We start from the raw sequence: 17494 nt of genomic DNA on the forward strand, positions 1-17494 counted from the left end.
TTCTGAACAGGAAGCGGGGTTTTCAGGATTGTAGCCGGATCTAGCTTAAGAGTAAAGCTAATAGAACACGAAGAAAGACCCAGACCCACTTTTCATTGTAGTACCAAGGAAGCCGTAGAAGGCCACTCCAAGAGTGCAGGCCATCCCAAATTCTGCTCATTTCTCTCAGCCTTGGACGTCCTGAACGTTCACTGTAAGACTCGACCTGCTTGCAATGTTGTTTCCAATGGGCCACTCAGAAAGGCAAGCAGGGTAGGAAGAAATAATACGGAAAATAACTGCCGTAAATAAACTATAGTCACCACAGGGGGACCTGGTGATCCAGAGACTGGCAAGGTCAAGGAGGCTGCCACTTAATAGAACTTTCTAGAAGTTGTCAGTCAGGCCACAGTAGGGAAGAAAGACATCTTTTTTGTTTGTTATTTTTGCCGTTTTTTGTTTTGCTGTTGTTTATGAAAAGATCATTGTTCATTTCTTTTCAGTGTTAAAGCATTCACTCTCTAAGGACAGGAGTCATAACTTGATCAAATATGTCCTCTGAGCCCAACTTGGGTCTTGGCCACATTTACAGTCGATAGTCATGGGAACCAAGCTTCACAAGTTAGATGACCATTTACAAGACCAATGAACCCAATTGTCTCAGGAAGCTTGGTTAACATCATGAGTTCAAGGACAAGGTCCTAACACAAATGTTTCCTGAGCATTTTCAGTGTGGTTAAGGGCAGTTATTTTAGAAAAAGAATGTCTGGTACCCAGGAGGTCAGAAGAGGGTATCCAATTCTCTTGAATCGGCGTTATAGACAGTTGTGAGTTGCTACGCAGGGGCTGAGAATTGAACCCGGGTCCTCTGGAAGATCAAACAGCGCTCTTAACTGCTGAGCCATCTTAAACCCTTAACCCCATGTGGACAAAGGAGCCTACAATTTCATTTTGCACCGGGGCCTGCACATTGTGTAGCCCTGACCTGGCTGAGCCTCTTGGCTAGGATGATGAATGAGTTTCCATCTGAACACTGGTAATGCCACTCCTTTAAATGCATTTCTCTGAAAATATGCAGAGGCCCTGATCCTCCTTCAGGGCAGAGAGTCTTGTACCTGCCAAGTCAGGAAGCTCCCCACTAAGCGAGCTATGAGCAACTGCACTTCGAGGGCATCTGGAAAATTCCCTAGGCACTAAGAAACACTCTCCTCCACGGTCTAATAAATCTAAAGCTACCCCACCAAGTGTTGTTTTTCCCCGTCCTTTCTTTACATCATCCCAGGGAAAATTGCCTGGAGTAAGAATATACTTAGACCTTGCAGATCATTTTGCAAGCAAGATGTGAGCAACTGAAAGGAGTTTGGCACCGGAAAGCCATCTCCATCATAATGGCCCCAGGCTCCTGCCTGCAAAAATGGAAGGCTCATCCAGGCACGGAGTAGACGCTCTACCAGGCACCCACCTCAGCAACCCAATGCGAGAGCACTGGGGCCTCCTTAAGCCCCTCTTGGCTCTCACTGCACCCTCTGACAGCTGCTAGAGCAGAAACAGAAGGCTGTGCATTCAGGATGGCATGAAGCTGGGCACCGGTCAGCCAGCCAGCCCAACTCGCCCTTTGTTCTGATGCCAACATGTGCACAACAGCCCGTGTGGGCAGGGCCCTGGATACCCCATCTGGGTACCCCACTCCTCACCAGGGCTGACTGGCAGGCAAGGCCTCTTGGCTTCCAAACAAATAAGCAGCATTTTGGTCTTTGCTGCTGCCCCCTCCTTGTGCCTCCTAGGCTTAAGTCTTAGCTGCCACTTCCATCACTCCCAGTTTGGCCGCACGGCAGTAAAATTCGAGTTTCACTCAGGGATCAAAGGCAGAGTAATGAAGTGGTGAATGATGTAGAAATCAGGGCCCCTAGTCCTTGTGTTCCTGGGCAGGAAGGAGGCCAGAGATGGAGGAGACTCCATGATCAATAACACACTAGTGAGCTATCAGTAGGCAGATGAAGAGGCATCCCGTTGGCTTCATGTGAAGGGGAAAGCAACCTGCTCCCAGGCCAAGGCTCTGCAAAGCAGCTTCCTGGCCCTCAACAATGCCACACTGGGAATAAGGCACAGGCTCTTCAGTTACAGATGGGGTTAACAGGCCTCTGTTGGCGGAAGGGTGGGTCAAGTTTCACGGGAAATGATTTGAGGGGACACCTGTCCTTGTCTGTTGCCTGTGTGCTTGAGACGTGCATGGCAGGAATGTTTTCTCTGCTCTGATCTTTTACCTTCCCTCACACCCTCCTTCTGCAGCCTCTCTCTGCACATTCTTACAGCTGCTTCCTAAAACGGTTCAGCAGACCTACTCATTTCTCAGCTCTCCACTGGGCAAACCCCAGTCTATGGGGCCAGCTCTGAGGTCACTAACATGCCTTACTGTCTCAGTATGTTGTCCTTTCTGAGAAAGCTCATAGGATCTTGGTCTCTATACAGAGCCCTGCCTGGTTCCTTCCCCTGAAAAGCACAGATTCCAAAGGGAAGCTGCATATTCCCACGAGTGGGTTCTGCAAGACTCCTAGACGCACTGTCTACAGGGATTTCTTCAAAGGCACGCTGTAGGTGTGTTCTACACATCCTCTTTCCACTTAAAGGGAACATCAGGTCCAAATTCTCTTGGCCATGGGAAAAACAAAGAAGCATATGGAAGGTATGTGCAAACACTTCCTCACTGGTGAGGTGTACATGTGAAAGCACAAACGGGCACATCTTATCTTGAGTCCATTTGAATGGTTACTACTCTCTAATCTCCATCACCCTGCCCTTAATAAGAAGTCCTTAATAACAAGTACAACAAACCAGGCGGTGTTGACGCACACCTTTGATCCCAGGACTTGGGAGGCAGAAGCAGGGGGGTTTCTGTGAGTTTGAGGCCAGTCTGGTCTACAGAGCTAGTTCCAGGACAGCCAGGGCTACACAGAGAGACCCTGTCTCAAGAAACCAAAACAGTAATAGTAATAATAATTAGAACTGTGAGTTAAATGACAACACTGGAGGAATATGCCTACATGTGTTCTATACAAACTGTCAGATCTTAACTGAAGGCTTACCTCCTCATTTTCAGAAAGTTCACAGAGCGCCTGGGTCTCAGTTCTATGTTCTTAGTATAACCAAAACCCCAACTTTCCAAGAGGTTCTTCACTGGGCCTTCTCCCTGAACACCCTCCTCCCTGGTGGCAAATCAAAGCCCTTTCTGTGCAGGCAGAAAAGATGGCACCTTTGCTGGATGCTGCAGGAGTCAACCACACCCCCATCTTTGTACACTAGGCTGAGGACTCAAACAATGTGGCGTTCTGGCCATGCAGGTGTTTATCACACATGGTCCTGTCCTAGCCGACTCCATGTTCTCAGACATTAGAGGACAAGCCCACACTTATCTGCTGAGTCTGGACGAGATCCATCAGATCGTGGGCACTGCGTGGGGCTCACTTGGCAAAGCTGCTGGGATGCGTAGCAGCCTTGGGGCCATGGGCAAGTTTCTGGGCTCACTGTTAATTCAATTCCCCAACTCTCATGGCCTCCGAGCCTCAGCTTGTCCTTGTGGCAACTCATTGTGTCTACGACTGAGGTTCCAGAGCTTGGGAAGACTCTGTGCCAATGGAGCCACTTCTCAGTGACAGACTGACCCTGTGGCCTTTCACTTTGGACAAGGAAGTAAAGATTCTAAGTGCTTTCTCATAGGAGAACTTGGGTGTGGCAGCGAAGAAGGCAGAGGATTTGACGGCATTGCCTCAGTAAGTGGCCTCTAGCAGCGTAGAGCTTCACTGAGCCCTAAACGGCTTTATCGATGGTCACACAGTCACACACCACATTCAATCCTTCGGTCACCTGAGATACCATAGCTTAGCTTCACCCATGAATTATCCTTGAAGTAAAGTACTTTGCAAGTAGAAAACCACAAAAGCCATCTGCTAAGGACAGGGGACCAAGTAAAGCTGCAGTTGACGGTGCCCATGAGGTCAGGGCACCTGGAGAGTGACTGGGGGTTACCGTGACTTTGGCAGGCTTCTGAGAAGCTGAGCATCTGAGGAAATGACAAAATGCTTACCAGTGGGTAGCCAGGGCACACAGACCACCAAAGCCAAACAACTGTAACTCACAAGGCTGGCCCAAACCAGTATTTTCTATAGCAGGCATTTAGTACAGTGGTATCCCTTCAAGTATCATGGATGCCACCACTCAGCCATCCTGGTACTTAGGATGCAAAGGCAATAAGATTAGGTCCTGGACAGTGGGGGCTTCTAACTGATGAGATAGGTAAGGTCAACATAAGAGTGGTACCCCAGCGTGGTCCTCACCTCCTCTACCAACAGCTTAAGTCAGGCCGCCACAAGCTGCACACAATTTAGGGAGGAAGTTGGAGACGCAAGCTTCGTGCCTCACTTGGCAGACCAGGACAGTGGATAAATATGTTTGCTCTCTTTGGGATTTTTTTTTTCCCGCCTGCCAATCCAATTGTACAAATAATTTTGGCTCCAAACAAAACTCTTTCCCGACAGCCATGGAAACATGACATGAAATTTCTCAAACGCAGTTTCTGATGAAAGAAAGGCAGTTATGCTGTCTTTTATTTAAATAAAAAACAGTTCCTATGGGTGGGGAGACGTTTTGCATCTGCCAAACAGATTAGCTGTCAAGTCTTGGTTTTGTTTTCCCTCAGCTAAGGTATAACTCCCCACATTTGGAAGGTGGAAGGGTAATGAATGGAGGGGAGACGAAAGAGGCTGGGGGGGGGGTCTGAAGGGAGAAAAAAAATCATAGAAAAAAATTATAGTCAAGACGGGGGTGAGGAGAAGAGAGAAGGCAGGAAGAAAGAGGCAAGCATGTGAGAGGAAGGGAAGAAAGAAAAAGAATCTATTTTGCAATGTTATTAAATGATTTGCAATAAAACTGGCTCAAGGCTTTAGGAATTTTTTTTTTTTTTGCTTGAACCAATTAAAAATATTTTTAAAAGACAGAAGAGAACATGAAATGTGATTAATCCTCAAAGACAAAGCCATGTCTCCACCAAGTCTGGCAGCCAGATGCACCGTGAGATGTAGGCAGCCATTCTCATTCATCTGGTTTCAGCGCTGCTGGGAGGTGGGGCGGGCACACAAAGCTCCACTTTCTTTTGGACCCGATGAAATAGTTTGGAAAAAATACATTGAAGAAAGAGAGAGGGGGAAAAAAGATTTACTTGCCAACAACCCACATCACACATACTTCTCTGATCATCCAACTATAAATATAAATATAAACTCAGCAATGGGAAAATCCATGTGAGTCCCGGTGGTCCGCACTCGTCAGAGGCAGAGCGGGATCCCAGCATAGCCTCCGTCAGGACCGGCTCAGGGAGAGGGGAGGGTGAAAATAGGAGTGGAGCTCCTCAGCATGGCCCTTGTAACCAGAGTTCCGGGCTGGAGAGACAAGGACCCCTGCCCTGGGGACAGAGGGCTCATGTGGCCCTCCTTTCTTACCACACACTGGTGGGGGCTGTGGCTCTCACCAGCACTGGCTTTCCCTTGAAGGGTCCAGTGAACATCTCCAAGTCTTCTAACAGATTTATGTACTCCGTCTGTGTGTACACATCTACAGGGACAGCTCTCAGGAGTCAGTTGTCTTCTGCCAGCTTGTAGGATCTGGGGCTTGAACTCAAGTGCCAGGTCTGCATGCAAGTGACGCTGCCCACTGAGCCATCTTGCCAGCCCTCCGTTTCACTTAATACTCTTTTACACTTTTGGCGTCTAACGTTTTTTTTTTCTTAAAGGTCTTCTGTATTACCAACCTGTTTTTACACGAATTCCTTCTTCATTTTTTTCTATTTATGCCACAATCTCCTCATTAAAAATATTAAAAAGATAGTTTTAGTGTTTTTTTTAATTATACAGTTTATTTTGTTTAGTCTTCATTAAACTCTGCAGAGACTTACTAGAACAAAGACTGTAAGACTTATTTATGATAAGTTTGGGACCAGTAACTTCAATTTCAAAGCAATCAGACCAGCTCTGTGTATTAGGATTAGCCAGAACTAGCACAAAGGCATAAGAGAGTTAGTTGCCATTGCAGTCTAGGGGAAGGAAGCACAGAAGCCACAGGATACTTCGTACTATAAACAACGACCAGCACAAAGCTGTAGGAAACAACAGCTTAGGGACGAACTGCCTGTTGGCACATGAAAGCCCTTGGAAGGGAAAAGAACGCCATGAGTAGGTGTTAGCACTTCCTGAATCCAAGGACACTCTTGCCCACGAAACTAATTCTTGGTGGTTGTCGCCTTCCTAAAGAATCAGGTCATTTGCTTCACTGGGAGCACGTGTTTCTGGGAATTAATACTTGGACTATGATACAAATGTCTAGGTGTCACGTGCCTAAAGCTTCCAGATGTGCTGGACGGCAGCTCCCAAGGAAGTGCAGCAGCCATGCTGCATTCCTACTGATGCTTCTTCTTTCTTTTCTTTTTAAATTAGAGACAGGGCCAGTCTCTCACTATGCAGCCATGACTGGCCTGGAATTCAACAAGTAGAGCAAGCTGACTCTGAACTCACAGAGATCCACCTGCCTCCACTTCTGGAGTACTGAGATGAGATTAGAGGTGCGAGCCACCATGCGCGGGTTAATTTAACTATATTTCATGGGTATGTATGTCAGGAGTATCCATTCAGTTGACAAGAAAGAAGAGTCAGAAACCTGGGGTTGCACCTATTGTGATTTGACGGAGAGGGAGAAGTGGTTTTCTCTAATTGTGTGACCCTTGGTAGGTTGACCACACTCCAGGGCGGGCCCCACTCCCAAGAGTAGCTGGAAAACACAAATGGGATTTGAGAAGAAGAAATAGAGGAGGAGAGAGGAGGAAGAGAGGAAGCAAGATGACAACTTGTAACTGGGTGGACAGAAAGGTGGGGTGGAGAAAGATCAGAGAGGACCTGGGAGAGTCAGGGGACCATGACTCTCCAAATGAATTAAAATGTAGCTGGCTTTTGTTTTGTTTGTTTTAATCTGGGGCTAGAAAGTTAGCTTGGTGGCTATTCAATGACTACTACTCTTGTAGAGGACCCAAGATCAGAACCCAGCACCCATACCAGCAACCACCTCTGACTCTAGCTCTAGGGACCCAAAGCCTCTGTGGGCACCTGCAGCGCACATGCACACACGCATGCACACAAGCGCACACAGTGAATCTTTAAAAAAGACAATGGGGCTGGAGAGATGGCTCAGAGGTTAAGAGCATTGCCTGCTCTTCCAAAAGTCCTGAGTTCAATTCCCAGCAACCACATGGTGGCTCACAACCATCTGTAATGGGGTCTGGTGCCCTCTTCTGGCCTGCAGGCATACACAGACAGAATATTGTATACATAATAAATAAATAAATATTTTTTAAAAGACAATTAATGAAGCTGGAGAAGTGGCTCAGTGGTTAAGAGTACCAGCTGCTCTTCCAGAGGTCCAGGTTCCATTCCCAACACCCACGTGGCAGCTAACAGCTATCTGTAATTTTCATTCTGGGAGTCTAGTGCCCTCTTCTGGCCCCTGTGGGTACTGCATGCATATGGTGCACAGACATACATGCAGAGAAAAACGTTTATACATATAAACAAATTGGAGTTAAAAATTAAGTCCTGACATTTTGATGTGCCTACAGCAATTGTTTCCTAATCTACTTTTCTATCTCCCTCTTACTAGAACTGAGACCCAGGCCAGCAGAGAAATCCCTACAGCCTGAGTACTCTGCTCTGATGATTCAATATTTTATTTCTTAAAATTCATTCATCTAAACAAACAAGCACCACGTAGTTTCTCTTTTTTGCTGTTTTTGTTTTTTGAGTCAGGGCTTCACTGTGTAGTCTTTGAACTCGCTCTGCCTCCCAAGTGCTGGGATTCACTGTGAGCACCGCCGCCTGGCTTAGTGCCATTTTGTTTATAGAAAAAAAAACTGCTCTTTGCCCCAGAAGATTTTTTGTTTGTTTGTTTGTTTTGCTTACAGTTTCTGTCACTGTTAAGTGATGGTCCTTTAATTCAGATATGTTTTCTAGGTCTCAAACTGGCCACCAGATCCCCAAATGGCTGGAAGTCTAAAAGTAAGATCCAAGTAGAGATCACTAAATGTCCCATATATACCAAAATGCAATGTGAAGGAACTTGTCAACTCACTGGGTTGTCTCCTTTCCTCTTACAGGAGCCATCTTGCATTGTCCCACCAAGTGGCTGGTGGTTTCAAACCAAACTGGTCAACTCCCTCCCAACTTCAGCCCAATATACTTCTGCTGGCCCTCCCCTTTTCTCTTGGCTTAGACAACGAATTTTGGGTGGCTGAGTGCACAAAAAGTTGGGGGCATGAGTCTGTTGTGAGATAATCTTTTTGTACACTGTGAAGATGTGTCTCTGCCAAGGCACCTTCTGATTGGTTTAATAAAGAGTTAAACAGCCAATAGCAAGGCAGGAGAGGATAGGTAGGACTTCTGGGGAGAGACGGGAACTTGGGAAGAATCAGAGAGGCAGGGATTCGCCAGTGAGATGTGGACTAAGGCAGATATACAGCATGGAAGAGAGGCAATGACACGTGGCAGAATATAGATTAATATAAATGGGTTAACTTAAGTTGTAAGAGTTAGTTGGGATCAAGCCTAAGCTAAGATCAAGTCGTTATACTTAATAAGAAGTCTCCGTGTTATTATTTGGGCACTGGGGGTCCAAAGAAAGTCCCGTCTACATGAGTCTTTAAAGCTGTTCTTGGTAAAAAGCACTGTGACTTGAGCTCAGTTTGGTAAATAGTGACTGCTGTAAAATTGGACTCCTGACTATCGGACAAATATCCGCTGCTAAGAGGCTCTGTGTAGAGTTTACAGCACAGGTCTGTCTAGACGCTTGTAACAAATTGCTGACGCCGTTTGAAGAGTCTGTGAGAAGATCGACTAATCCTTATAAAGTCATGCTCAATTTACCTGAAGATAGAAGAAATTAGTTATGACTTTGACCTAGAGCTATAGAGCTATAAGCTGCCTTCTTCTTCTTCTTCTTCTTCTTCTTCTTCTTCTTCTTCTTCTTCTTCTTCTTCTTCTTCTTCTTCTTCTTCTTCTTCTTCTTCTTCTTCTTATTCTTCTTCTTCTTCTTCTCCTCCTCCTCCTCCTCCTCCTCCTCCTCCTCCTCCTCCTCCTCCTCCTCCTCCTCCTCCTCCTCCTCTTTTTTTTAACTAACATATTCAGCTCCTTGGCACCTTCTGAATCCAAGGATCTTTAGGTGCTTTTCTTGCTCACCTGGCCAAGTCAAACACATCATTGCCACTAAAGGCACAATTTCAAACTAAGCCAGTTCTCCCTTTCCACGCTTTGGCTGCCATGGAGTGGTGCTGGCCTGGCTTCAGCTGCAGACTGCCTTCACCTCCTGGGGCAGCTCAGGAAGCCACCTGTGTTTTCTTTTCTCCTCCAGCTCTTCTTTCCTCTGCCATCCCTTCATCCCGAAGCAAAGGGCATGCACAGGATTCCACAAGTCAGCCAAGCTGCTCCACATTTCTTTTTTCAATTCGGAGCAAATGGTTCCCTTCTTGTTTTCTTTGGGAATCAGGCACAGCCTGTACCAGACTGGTTTGTGCTTGGGGTTGGGGATGTTACTGCAGGAAAAACCTGTAGGACCCCTTTCTCAATCACAGTACATTCATTCCTCCAAGGTAAAGAGAGAGAGAGAGAGAGAGAGAGAGAGAGAGAGAGAGAGAGAGAGAGAGAGAGAGAGAGAGAGAGAGAGAGAGAGAGAGAGAGAGAGAGAGAGAGAATATGGTGAGAAAAATCTAGTGGAGAGTGGCATGGAACAACAAGACTAGCTTGGGTTAGGTTAAGAATTTGGTCATAAGGATGGGAAGTGGGGGGGCGGGGACTGGAGAGCTGGCTTAGTGATTAAGAGCACTGGCTGCTCTTTCAGAGGACTCAGGTTCAGTTCCCAGCACCCACACAAACATCTATAATTCTAGTTTGAGGGATCATGCCCTCTTCTGGTCTCCTTAGGCACCAGGCATGCACACGGTATGCAGACATATACACGGGCCATACACAGAAAAATAAAAACTAAAAAATTTCCTAGTGTTCACTATGGGAGAATCTGTGTCATTCCAGAAACTGTTCCTTAAGCCTGCCCACCATGTGTTAAAGGCTTAAGGATAGAACATAAAGATTCAAAACATTAAAGATGAAAGCAGACCCATACACATTCTTCAAGATTCAATTCCCAAGTCTTTCTCAGTAATCCACCCTACAAATTTAAATATATCAATGCTAGCTTCTCAGCTCTCATTAAAATCTGCTCACATCTCTGTCTGACAACTTGGCTGCCATATGGAAGGCCATTTTCTCCATTAGACAGAGATGTCCTCAAGAACTGGGGCCAGATCTTCCTGTGACATGCTGGAATTCACAAAATACCAGTTGTTAAGACACCAGCCTCCAAAACATCAGATAGAGAAGTCAGCACTGGGAAAGTCACAGTTTGCTCATTGACTTTGGTTAGACCTTGAAGCCTTTGAGGATAGACAAAGCAGTTGGTAAGCAGTGGATAGTCGAGGAAGAACCTAAACTCAAAGGCACTAGATAATGAATCAAGGCAATGGAATGTGTTTTAGGAAGAGCATCATAGTGATGGCTGGGAATGAGAGAAGTTCTTGGGACTGACTGGCTAGCCTGTATACTTTCTTTCCTTTTAGCCTCTCTACCTCTCTGTTCTTAAAAACAACAACAACAAAAACAAAAACAAACAAACAAAAAAGGTTTAAAGAGGCTAGTAAGTACAGCAGAACTATAAATCAGAATTTAAAGTAAAAATCAAGATGCAATATATTATATAAATATTACAGATAAAATTCCAAAGCTACTCCTAACATTATGCAGGTGCCAAGCTAAGGAGGCTGCAGGAAGCTAGTGCCTTTACCCTCTGGGAAGGTGTAATGGCTATTCTTGGTTGTCAACTTGACTGCACCTGGAATTAACTAAAACTCAAATGACTGGTCACACCTGTGAGGGACTGCCTCTTAATTAAATCATTTGAAGTGAGAAGACTCACTTCTAATCCAGATCTTTGGAGTGGGAAGACACACCCTTAATCTGAGTTACATCTTCTTCTGACAGCCTAAATAGGGAACATGAAAGAAGGAAGCTTCTCTCTCTTTGCCTGCTTGCTCCCACTCCCCCAGCAAATCCCTTCACTGGTATTAAAGCCTACTTCTTCAAGATTTTGGTGTATACCTGAAGACCAGCTGAGACATCCAGCCTTCTGTATTGAGTAACTATTGAATTCTTAGACCTTCTCTTGGTAGACAGCTGTTGTTGGGATATCTGGACCATAGCCTGTAAGTCATTTTAACGAATCCCCTTTCTATATATACAGAAATTCATTCTACAAGCTCTGTTCCTCCAGAGAACCCTCACTAACACAGAGTGACTAGAACAACAAAGTCCCCCAAGTCCTTGTCTCCAGTGGACAAGCTCCATCCTCTGAAGTCCAGGACACTGTGAGGGCTCAATGGAGTTTATGGACCCATAAAGTTTGGAGAATAAGCAAAGCTAGCTATTCTTCGCATTAAGATAAACATCCTACCCAGGCAGTGGTGGTGCACACTTTTAATCCCAGCACTCTGGAGACACAGACAGGTGGATCTCTGAGTCTGAAGCCAACCATGGTCTACAGGGCGAGTTCCAGACAGCCAAGGCTATATAAGGAAACCCTGTCTCGAAAAAACAAAAGAACAAGAGAGAGAGAGAGAGAGAGAGAGAGAGAGAGAGAGAGAGAGAGAGAGAGAGAGACAGACAGACAGACAGAATCATTGAGACAGCTGCCTAAGTAGATCCTTAGCTTTTCTGTTGTCTTCTGGAGCCATAGGTAGGACTACTCATTGGTCTTCTGAGACTTTACTCTCACAGGCTCTAGAGAAAGCTACCAATCCCAGTTATCTCAGCTTTGACTTTAGACCTCTTGTTCTCTCGAATACTCAGCCCCACCCGCTTGCTACACACTAACTGGTAGGTAGCCACACAGTCATGAAAGGTTCAGTTCCTGACGACACTGTGGCTGTCGGAAGAACTGCCTTTAAAGAAGCAGTAGAGACAAAGGAGTTCATGTGGATTTGCCAGAGGCAGATGACAGAGCGGGACCTTCCTGTCTCATGTCAGTTCCATGATGGCATTGTGATTACCGGATGTGCTGTGTGCCGAGAAGCTCACAGACAGAACGGGACAGGGGCTGTTAAGAGGCCTGAAGTTACCTATCTGCTGCTGATTCTGAAGCAGAGTGGGGAGTTGTTGGTTGGGTCACCTAGAGTTGTAGCCACCCAATAAAAAGTGTGTGGGAGGGAGGGAGGAAGGAAGGAGTTCAACTGGCATATCAAATATCAAGTCAGAGCAGGGGACCTGAAGTGAGGCGTTAGCGGTGGGAGAGTGTTGCCAAAAAGCAAGGTCAGGTTAAACAATAAAGAAAATTCTCGCCGGGCGGTGGTGGCACACGCCTTTAATCCCAGCACTCGGGAGGCAGAGGCAGGCGGATCTCTGAGTTCGAGGCCAGCCTGGTCTACAAGAGCTAGCTCCAGGACAGGCTCTAGAAACTACAGGGAAACCCTGTCTCGAAAAACCAAAAAAAAAAAAAAAAGAAAGAAAGAAAAGAAAATTCTCCACAAGGCACAGTGAGAGCCAACAGTTCCTCCCTGCACAGCATGGCAGGTGGGGAATGATGGGGAACTTCCTTCAGCCAATGACCTTTAAAGAGGCTGGACCAGGTTAGGGCGTGACATTTTGGGTACCCAAAGAAAACCCACCAGCCTGCCCAGGGCTCGCGCTCTTCTAGTTCCTGTGTTACACACCTGAGGTTGGACTTCCCGTTCATGTTCTTTGAGTTTGCCCCTTATAATAAAGTAACTGAAATCTTTTGGAGTTAGCTTGGGATTCTTTGACTCACGTCTCCACCCCCATTTCCAGTAACAGGGGAAGACATGAGCAAGACTCTTGGGGTGATTCTCAACTTCTAGCTCCATTTTTACCAAAATCCAGAAGCTGGTGTTAGCTGGTCAGGAGGAAATCCACCACTCTGCACCAACACAGGACTACCAACGGCCCGGGCCAGGAGAGTTCTATAGGGGCCTCCCTACCTCTGAATCTTTAAGCCAGATCCTTGACTCTCCCATGAAAACCTCCCAGTGGTCTCTAGACCGAAGCCAGGAGGCGGCATGTTGCCAGGTAGGCCAAACATACTTAGCTTTGTGTAAAGGTGAATGCATGCAGCAGGGTCCCAAGCAGGCCTTAAATGCTGAGTGCAGTGTATACGTGTGTGTGTGCACTGGGACTCCCCTGCCCTGCCTTCGGGTGAACACAGAGGGTGCAGAGGGTGCCGTTGGTAATCCCATCTAGAGAGCAGTCTCCTTGTACACCAGCCAATCAGCAGAACAGAGCCCCATTCTGCTCAGGAATGCGCTCTCAGAAACTTAATCTAACTGCTGAGTCTGGGCCAAACCTCCCAGTGGCATTAACCCAAAGACAGCACCCCTTTCTCTGGCCCCCAGGAGCCTTCCTGCCAGGCTAGTGATTCCTCCTTCAAGCCTGGGAGGCTGCCTTGCCACTCCTCCACCCAGCCACTACCTTCTCTGCGGGATACCTACCCCTCACCCGGAGCTCACCCCATCTCTCCAACTTCTTCTTTCTAGTCAGGCCCAAACATTTCACCTTGGATCCATGTCTGAATGACAAGTCAGTGGCTCTTGGCTTTCAAAGGAGACCAGTCCCACTCCAGAGCACACCTTTCAATTCCAACCACACAGCCCTTCAAGCACCAAAGAAAGCAGGAGCCAGGGTTTGTTTTGTTTTCTTGTTTCAGATGAAGACTATAAATCAAACCTCTTCACACAGGTACACGCTGAATCAAATAGAGAGGTCCAAACCAGACCACCTCTTCTCCAGCTCCCCCTTCTCCAAACAATAAGAGGTTCAGGCTGGCTCCTCATGAGTTTGGATAGACAATTATAGAGTGTCTTCAGGTCTACAGACACGTGATGATCATTTGCAGATAGAATCTCTCTCCTAGAGGCCCCTGTGAGGCACAGATGTTGAAAGGCATGTGTAATACTGAACAGCGGGGAAAGAGCGAATGGCCCAGCCACAGGAAATACTTTGATCCATTATAAGAGAATTCTACTGCAGGAGGGATGAGCAAACTAGCTAAGGACACAATGGGATATATTAGAGTGTTGGTTACATGATACACACATGTGCAGAAGCTTGTCGTTTGTCCACTAGGAGCCATACTCTTTGCACTTTATTGGACACATTTTATACTCATTGAAGAAGAAAAGGCAAATTATCATATGGCCAAAGGAAAGTGCTTATCATACAGTGCCAAAGGTGAGAGTTAAGAATAGGATATATATTGTTTAGCCATATTATAGCAACAACATAAACATATGGGTGTGGATAAAAACCGGAAGAGTAGATGCCGAAATGACAATTGTGGTTGTGTGAAAATGGCAGACTTAAGGGTTACATTGCTTTTCACGTATTCCAGACTTTCTATAGGGCGATTCTAATTTTAAAATTAGCAAAAGAAGAAGTCAAAAATGTCTGATGCCAAGAAGTGTGATTTCTGGTCTCAGCCACTCTTACTGTGATGATGGGATGATTCCTAACCATCTCCACCTCCCTTTAAGCCTCCCGACCACCCCCTCTAACCCCCACCCCCACCCCCGCCAGGCACAGCCAGAGAACAACCCCAGAGGACAGGGCCTAGCTGCACTTTGCCCAGCACTTAGCTTCCTCCCAGAGACCTGATACTCAGACTCCACAGCACTCTTTCTGCCTAGAAGGAGAGTAGGGTGGGGACAGATATAGCTCAATGTCAACCTGGCCCCTTAGGGAGACACTCTTTGCCCATCCCCTGTAGGAAAGGGCAGACTTCTCAATGTTTCCTCAGAAACGTGGGGCACCAGCAACAGCGCTGTTCCGTTCTCTCACAGGGGCATCCTGTAAGGACCAGAGACAGGGAGAGTCTTTCTCCCCTGATCCATGCCTCCCTACTCCTTGACGCTCTACTCTCCTTCCAGAGCTCACATCTCACGCGCCCCAGCGACCTCACTTGACTTCAATAGACCCATGTTGCAGAAATTTTCTCCTCTGAACCTAGGATGCTGGACGGCTCACTTCCTATAACCACATTACCCATGAGGCCATTGGTGACGGTGACACAGAAGCTGAAAACAAGCTTGTCAGGGATGAGGGGACACTATTAAGTTATGAGTTCTAGAAATCTCAAAGTTTATACCCAAATGCCTAAAGTTTGGACATGTTTCCCTGTTTCCTGCACGTCAAGTGGGACGGGCCCTAGATGGAAGCAATTCTTTATTCCCTAGCTATAAGCCAAGCAAACAAGAACGAGTCCTGAGGTTGCTCTGCTGGCTTAGGAAAGCATTTGATTAGCAACTGTTACAAAAGGCTTGTTGGTGAAGGGCTGAAAGTCAGAGAGCAAATGCCCTATGCATGGGACACTGGGCATCTGGCGGCAAGCACATATAAAGGCAGTATGTCACACTGTCCCCACCTACATCATGGGCTAATGTAATGAGTGGAGTAGGGTGCATAGAGTGTCAACTAGCATTACCTGTCCTGGATGAGGCTCCTCAAGTCACTTGACCCTAACTTTGTTTTATTGGATCCTCAAAACGCATTCTCATATACATGGTAAAAATTATGTCTCACTCTCAGAAGCATGAAAGAAATGTGAGCAGTCCTAAAGACCATGTGGCAAGAAGTACTGAGCCCACCAGAATCCTTTTCTGTGTGTGTGGAGTGGGTGGGTGGGAAGTTGGAGGCCACTTAGCCCTTGGCTTCCATATCAACCTGTGGACATAGGTTCTTTTAATGTAATCGTCACAGAAACTAGAGATGGGCTTCCTCCATCAAGAGAACCATGACTGAAACCACTGTGACGAGGGGGTAAGAGGGAAAAAGCTGCCCAGAGAGCAGCTGTCACATCCTCTCGAAACAACCGGCCAAGTGGAGAGGTGGTGTCCATTCTGGGTCCCCAGAACAGTTCGCCCCCGGAGACGTTGCACCTATCACCCTGCTCGGAGGGGAAACTTCTCCAGGACACCACAGACCCTAAGACGGTTGAGCAGTGACCCCTTGACTGAGAAGTGTGCCAGTAGCTGAGGCCCCTTTAATGCTATGATTAACGATAGAGTGGAGAACTATGAGAAAAGAGAGAGGAGGGGAGAGGAGGTGAGGTCATACCACGCAGCATGGCAAAGAAGTAGACTCACTGGCTAGTGTCACCGTGGCTGGCACACTGGCCACGGCTCCTGCGGAAATCCGAGCCACACACTGGTACCGTCCCACAGTATGGTTGTTGAGGGCAGCAATGACGAGGGTCCCACGGGTGACGAGGACACCCAGGGCATCATCCGAGCCGTTGAGCTCCTTCCCATTGAAACGCCAAGTTATATTCACCCACGGTGGCTCCACCACACAGCCCAGGATCACAGTTCCTCCAAGCTTCTGGACAGTTGACGTGGGCTGGACAGTGACCTGGGGAACCTCACCTGGAAAAAGAACATCAATGCAGCAATGAGCGGAGTTCCCCAAGAAACCGCTGCCACCACTACCTTGTGAGGCATCACCTAGGACTCAGCACCCAAACAAGCTCACAGCTCTCCTTCCCATTCCCCGTTCTTCCTGATTCCAGAAGGTCCCCTTGCTATGTGACAATGCAGTACAAAGGCAAAAGTTCTGGCTCTGAAGTTGCACAGACCTTGGCTGAATCCAGCGCCATGACCTCTGAGCCATGTAATTGTGGCCTTTCCGTAAACTGCGGCTACCAATGCTTGACTGGTGGCATGGTCGTAAGGCTCACAGAGTATGCGAGTGACCTGGGCTCTTACAATAAATGCGCATTCCAGGCAGCTATTATTGTTGCTCTTCCTCTACTAGTAGTATATCTTTGAAATTACTAAAATACAAAACTATACCCGATATGGCATTGTCCTGATCGCTTTCTATCTTGTGTCCTCGAGTGTGCCACAGCCAGGAGGTCAGCAAGATGTAGCGCTCTAAGGAAGGACACTAAGCTGCTTCAGGCTCCCATCTGACATGGAGGCAGAGCACTCCCAGGAGGGGCAGGCTGAGAACGGAAGGAAAACACTCACCCAGATCAGCAAGGCAGCCTGCTGCAGCCAAGAAGATCCCAATCAGTGCAACCGCAGGCTGTTCTCCTCGGCACGCTGTCATTTTCCCTCGCGGTATGGTGTGTCACAGGGGGTTCCAAGCTGAAGTCCCATAAGCTGTGTATGACCCTGGTAGAGCTACTGCACTCCTCTGCAACCCTGTTGAGAGAGAAGTTGGGAGAATGGTCAGGGTGAGACTCTCTGGGGCTTGGACCATCCCTCAACTCCACTCTATCGCCCTTGCAGGCAGTGTTCAAAGACGCTGTGCTACCAGATGACCAGAGGGGCTCTTCGTGACATTTCTTATCCCAAGGGCGTGTCTTATCAGGA

The 17494-nt window shown here is 47.1% G+C and overlaps 1 protein-coding gene across 3 annotated transcripts in view; it reads right to left on the reverse strand.

The window, feature by feature from the left end:
* Boc (BOC cell adhesion associated, oncogene regulated) overlaps positions 1–17237 on the reverse strand; it is a 38038-nt gene extending 20801 nt beyond the window's left edge. For all 3 annotated transcript variants that reach the window (XM_038345832.1, XM_038345831.1, XM_038345830.1), the window contains exons 1-2: positions 17147–17237; positions 16265–16543 (exon numbers count right to left, since the gene is read on the reverse strand). In XM_038345832.1, the coding sequence (XP_038201760.1) occupies positions 16265–16543; positions 17147–17228 (361 nt within the window). In that variant the 5' untranslated portion in view covers positions 17229–17237. The remainder of the gene's footprint in view (positions 1–16264; positions 16544–17146) is intronic.
* Positions 17238–17494: the final 257 nt, after the last annotated feature.

The sequence above is a fragment of the Arvicola amphibius genome, chromosome 10 (assembly GCF_903992535.2).
Source record: "Arvicola amphibius chromosome 10, mArvAmp1.2, whole genome shotgun sequence".
Classification (NCBI taxonomy): Eukaryota; Metazoa; Chordata; class Mammalia; order Rodentia; family Cricetidae; genus Arvicola; species Arvicola amphibius.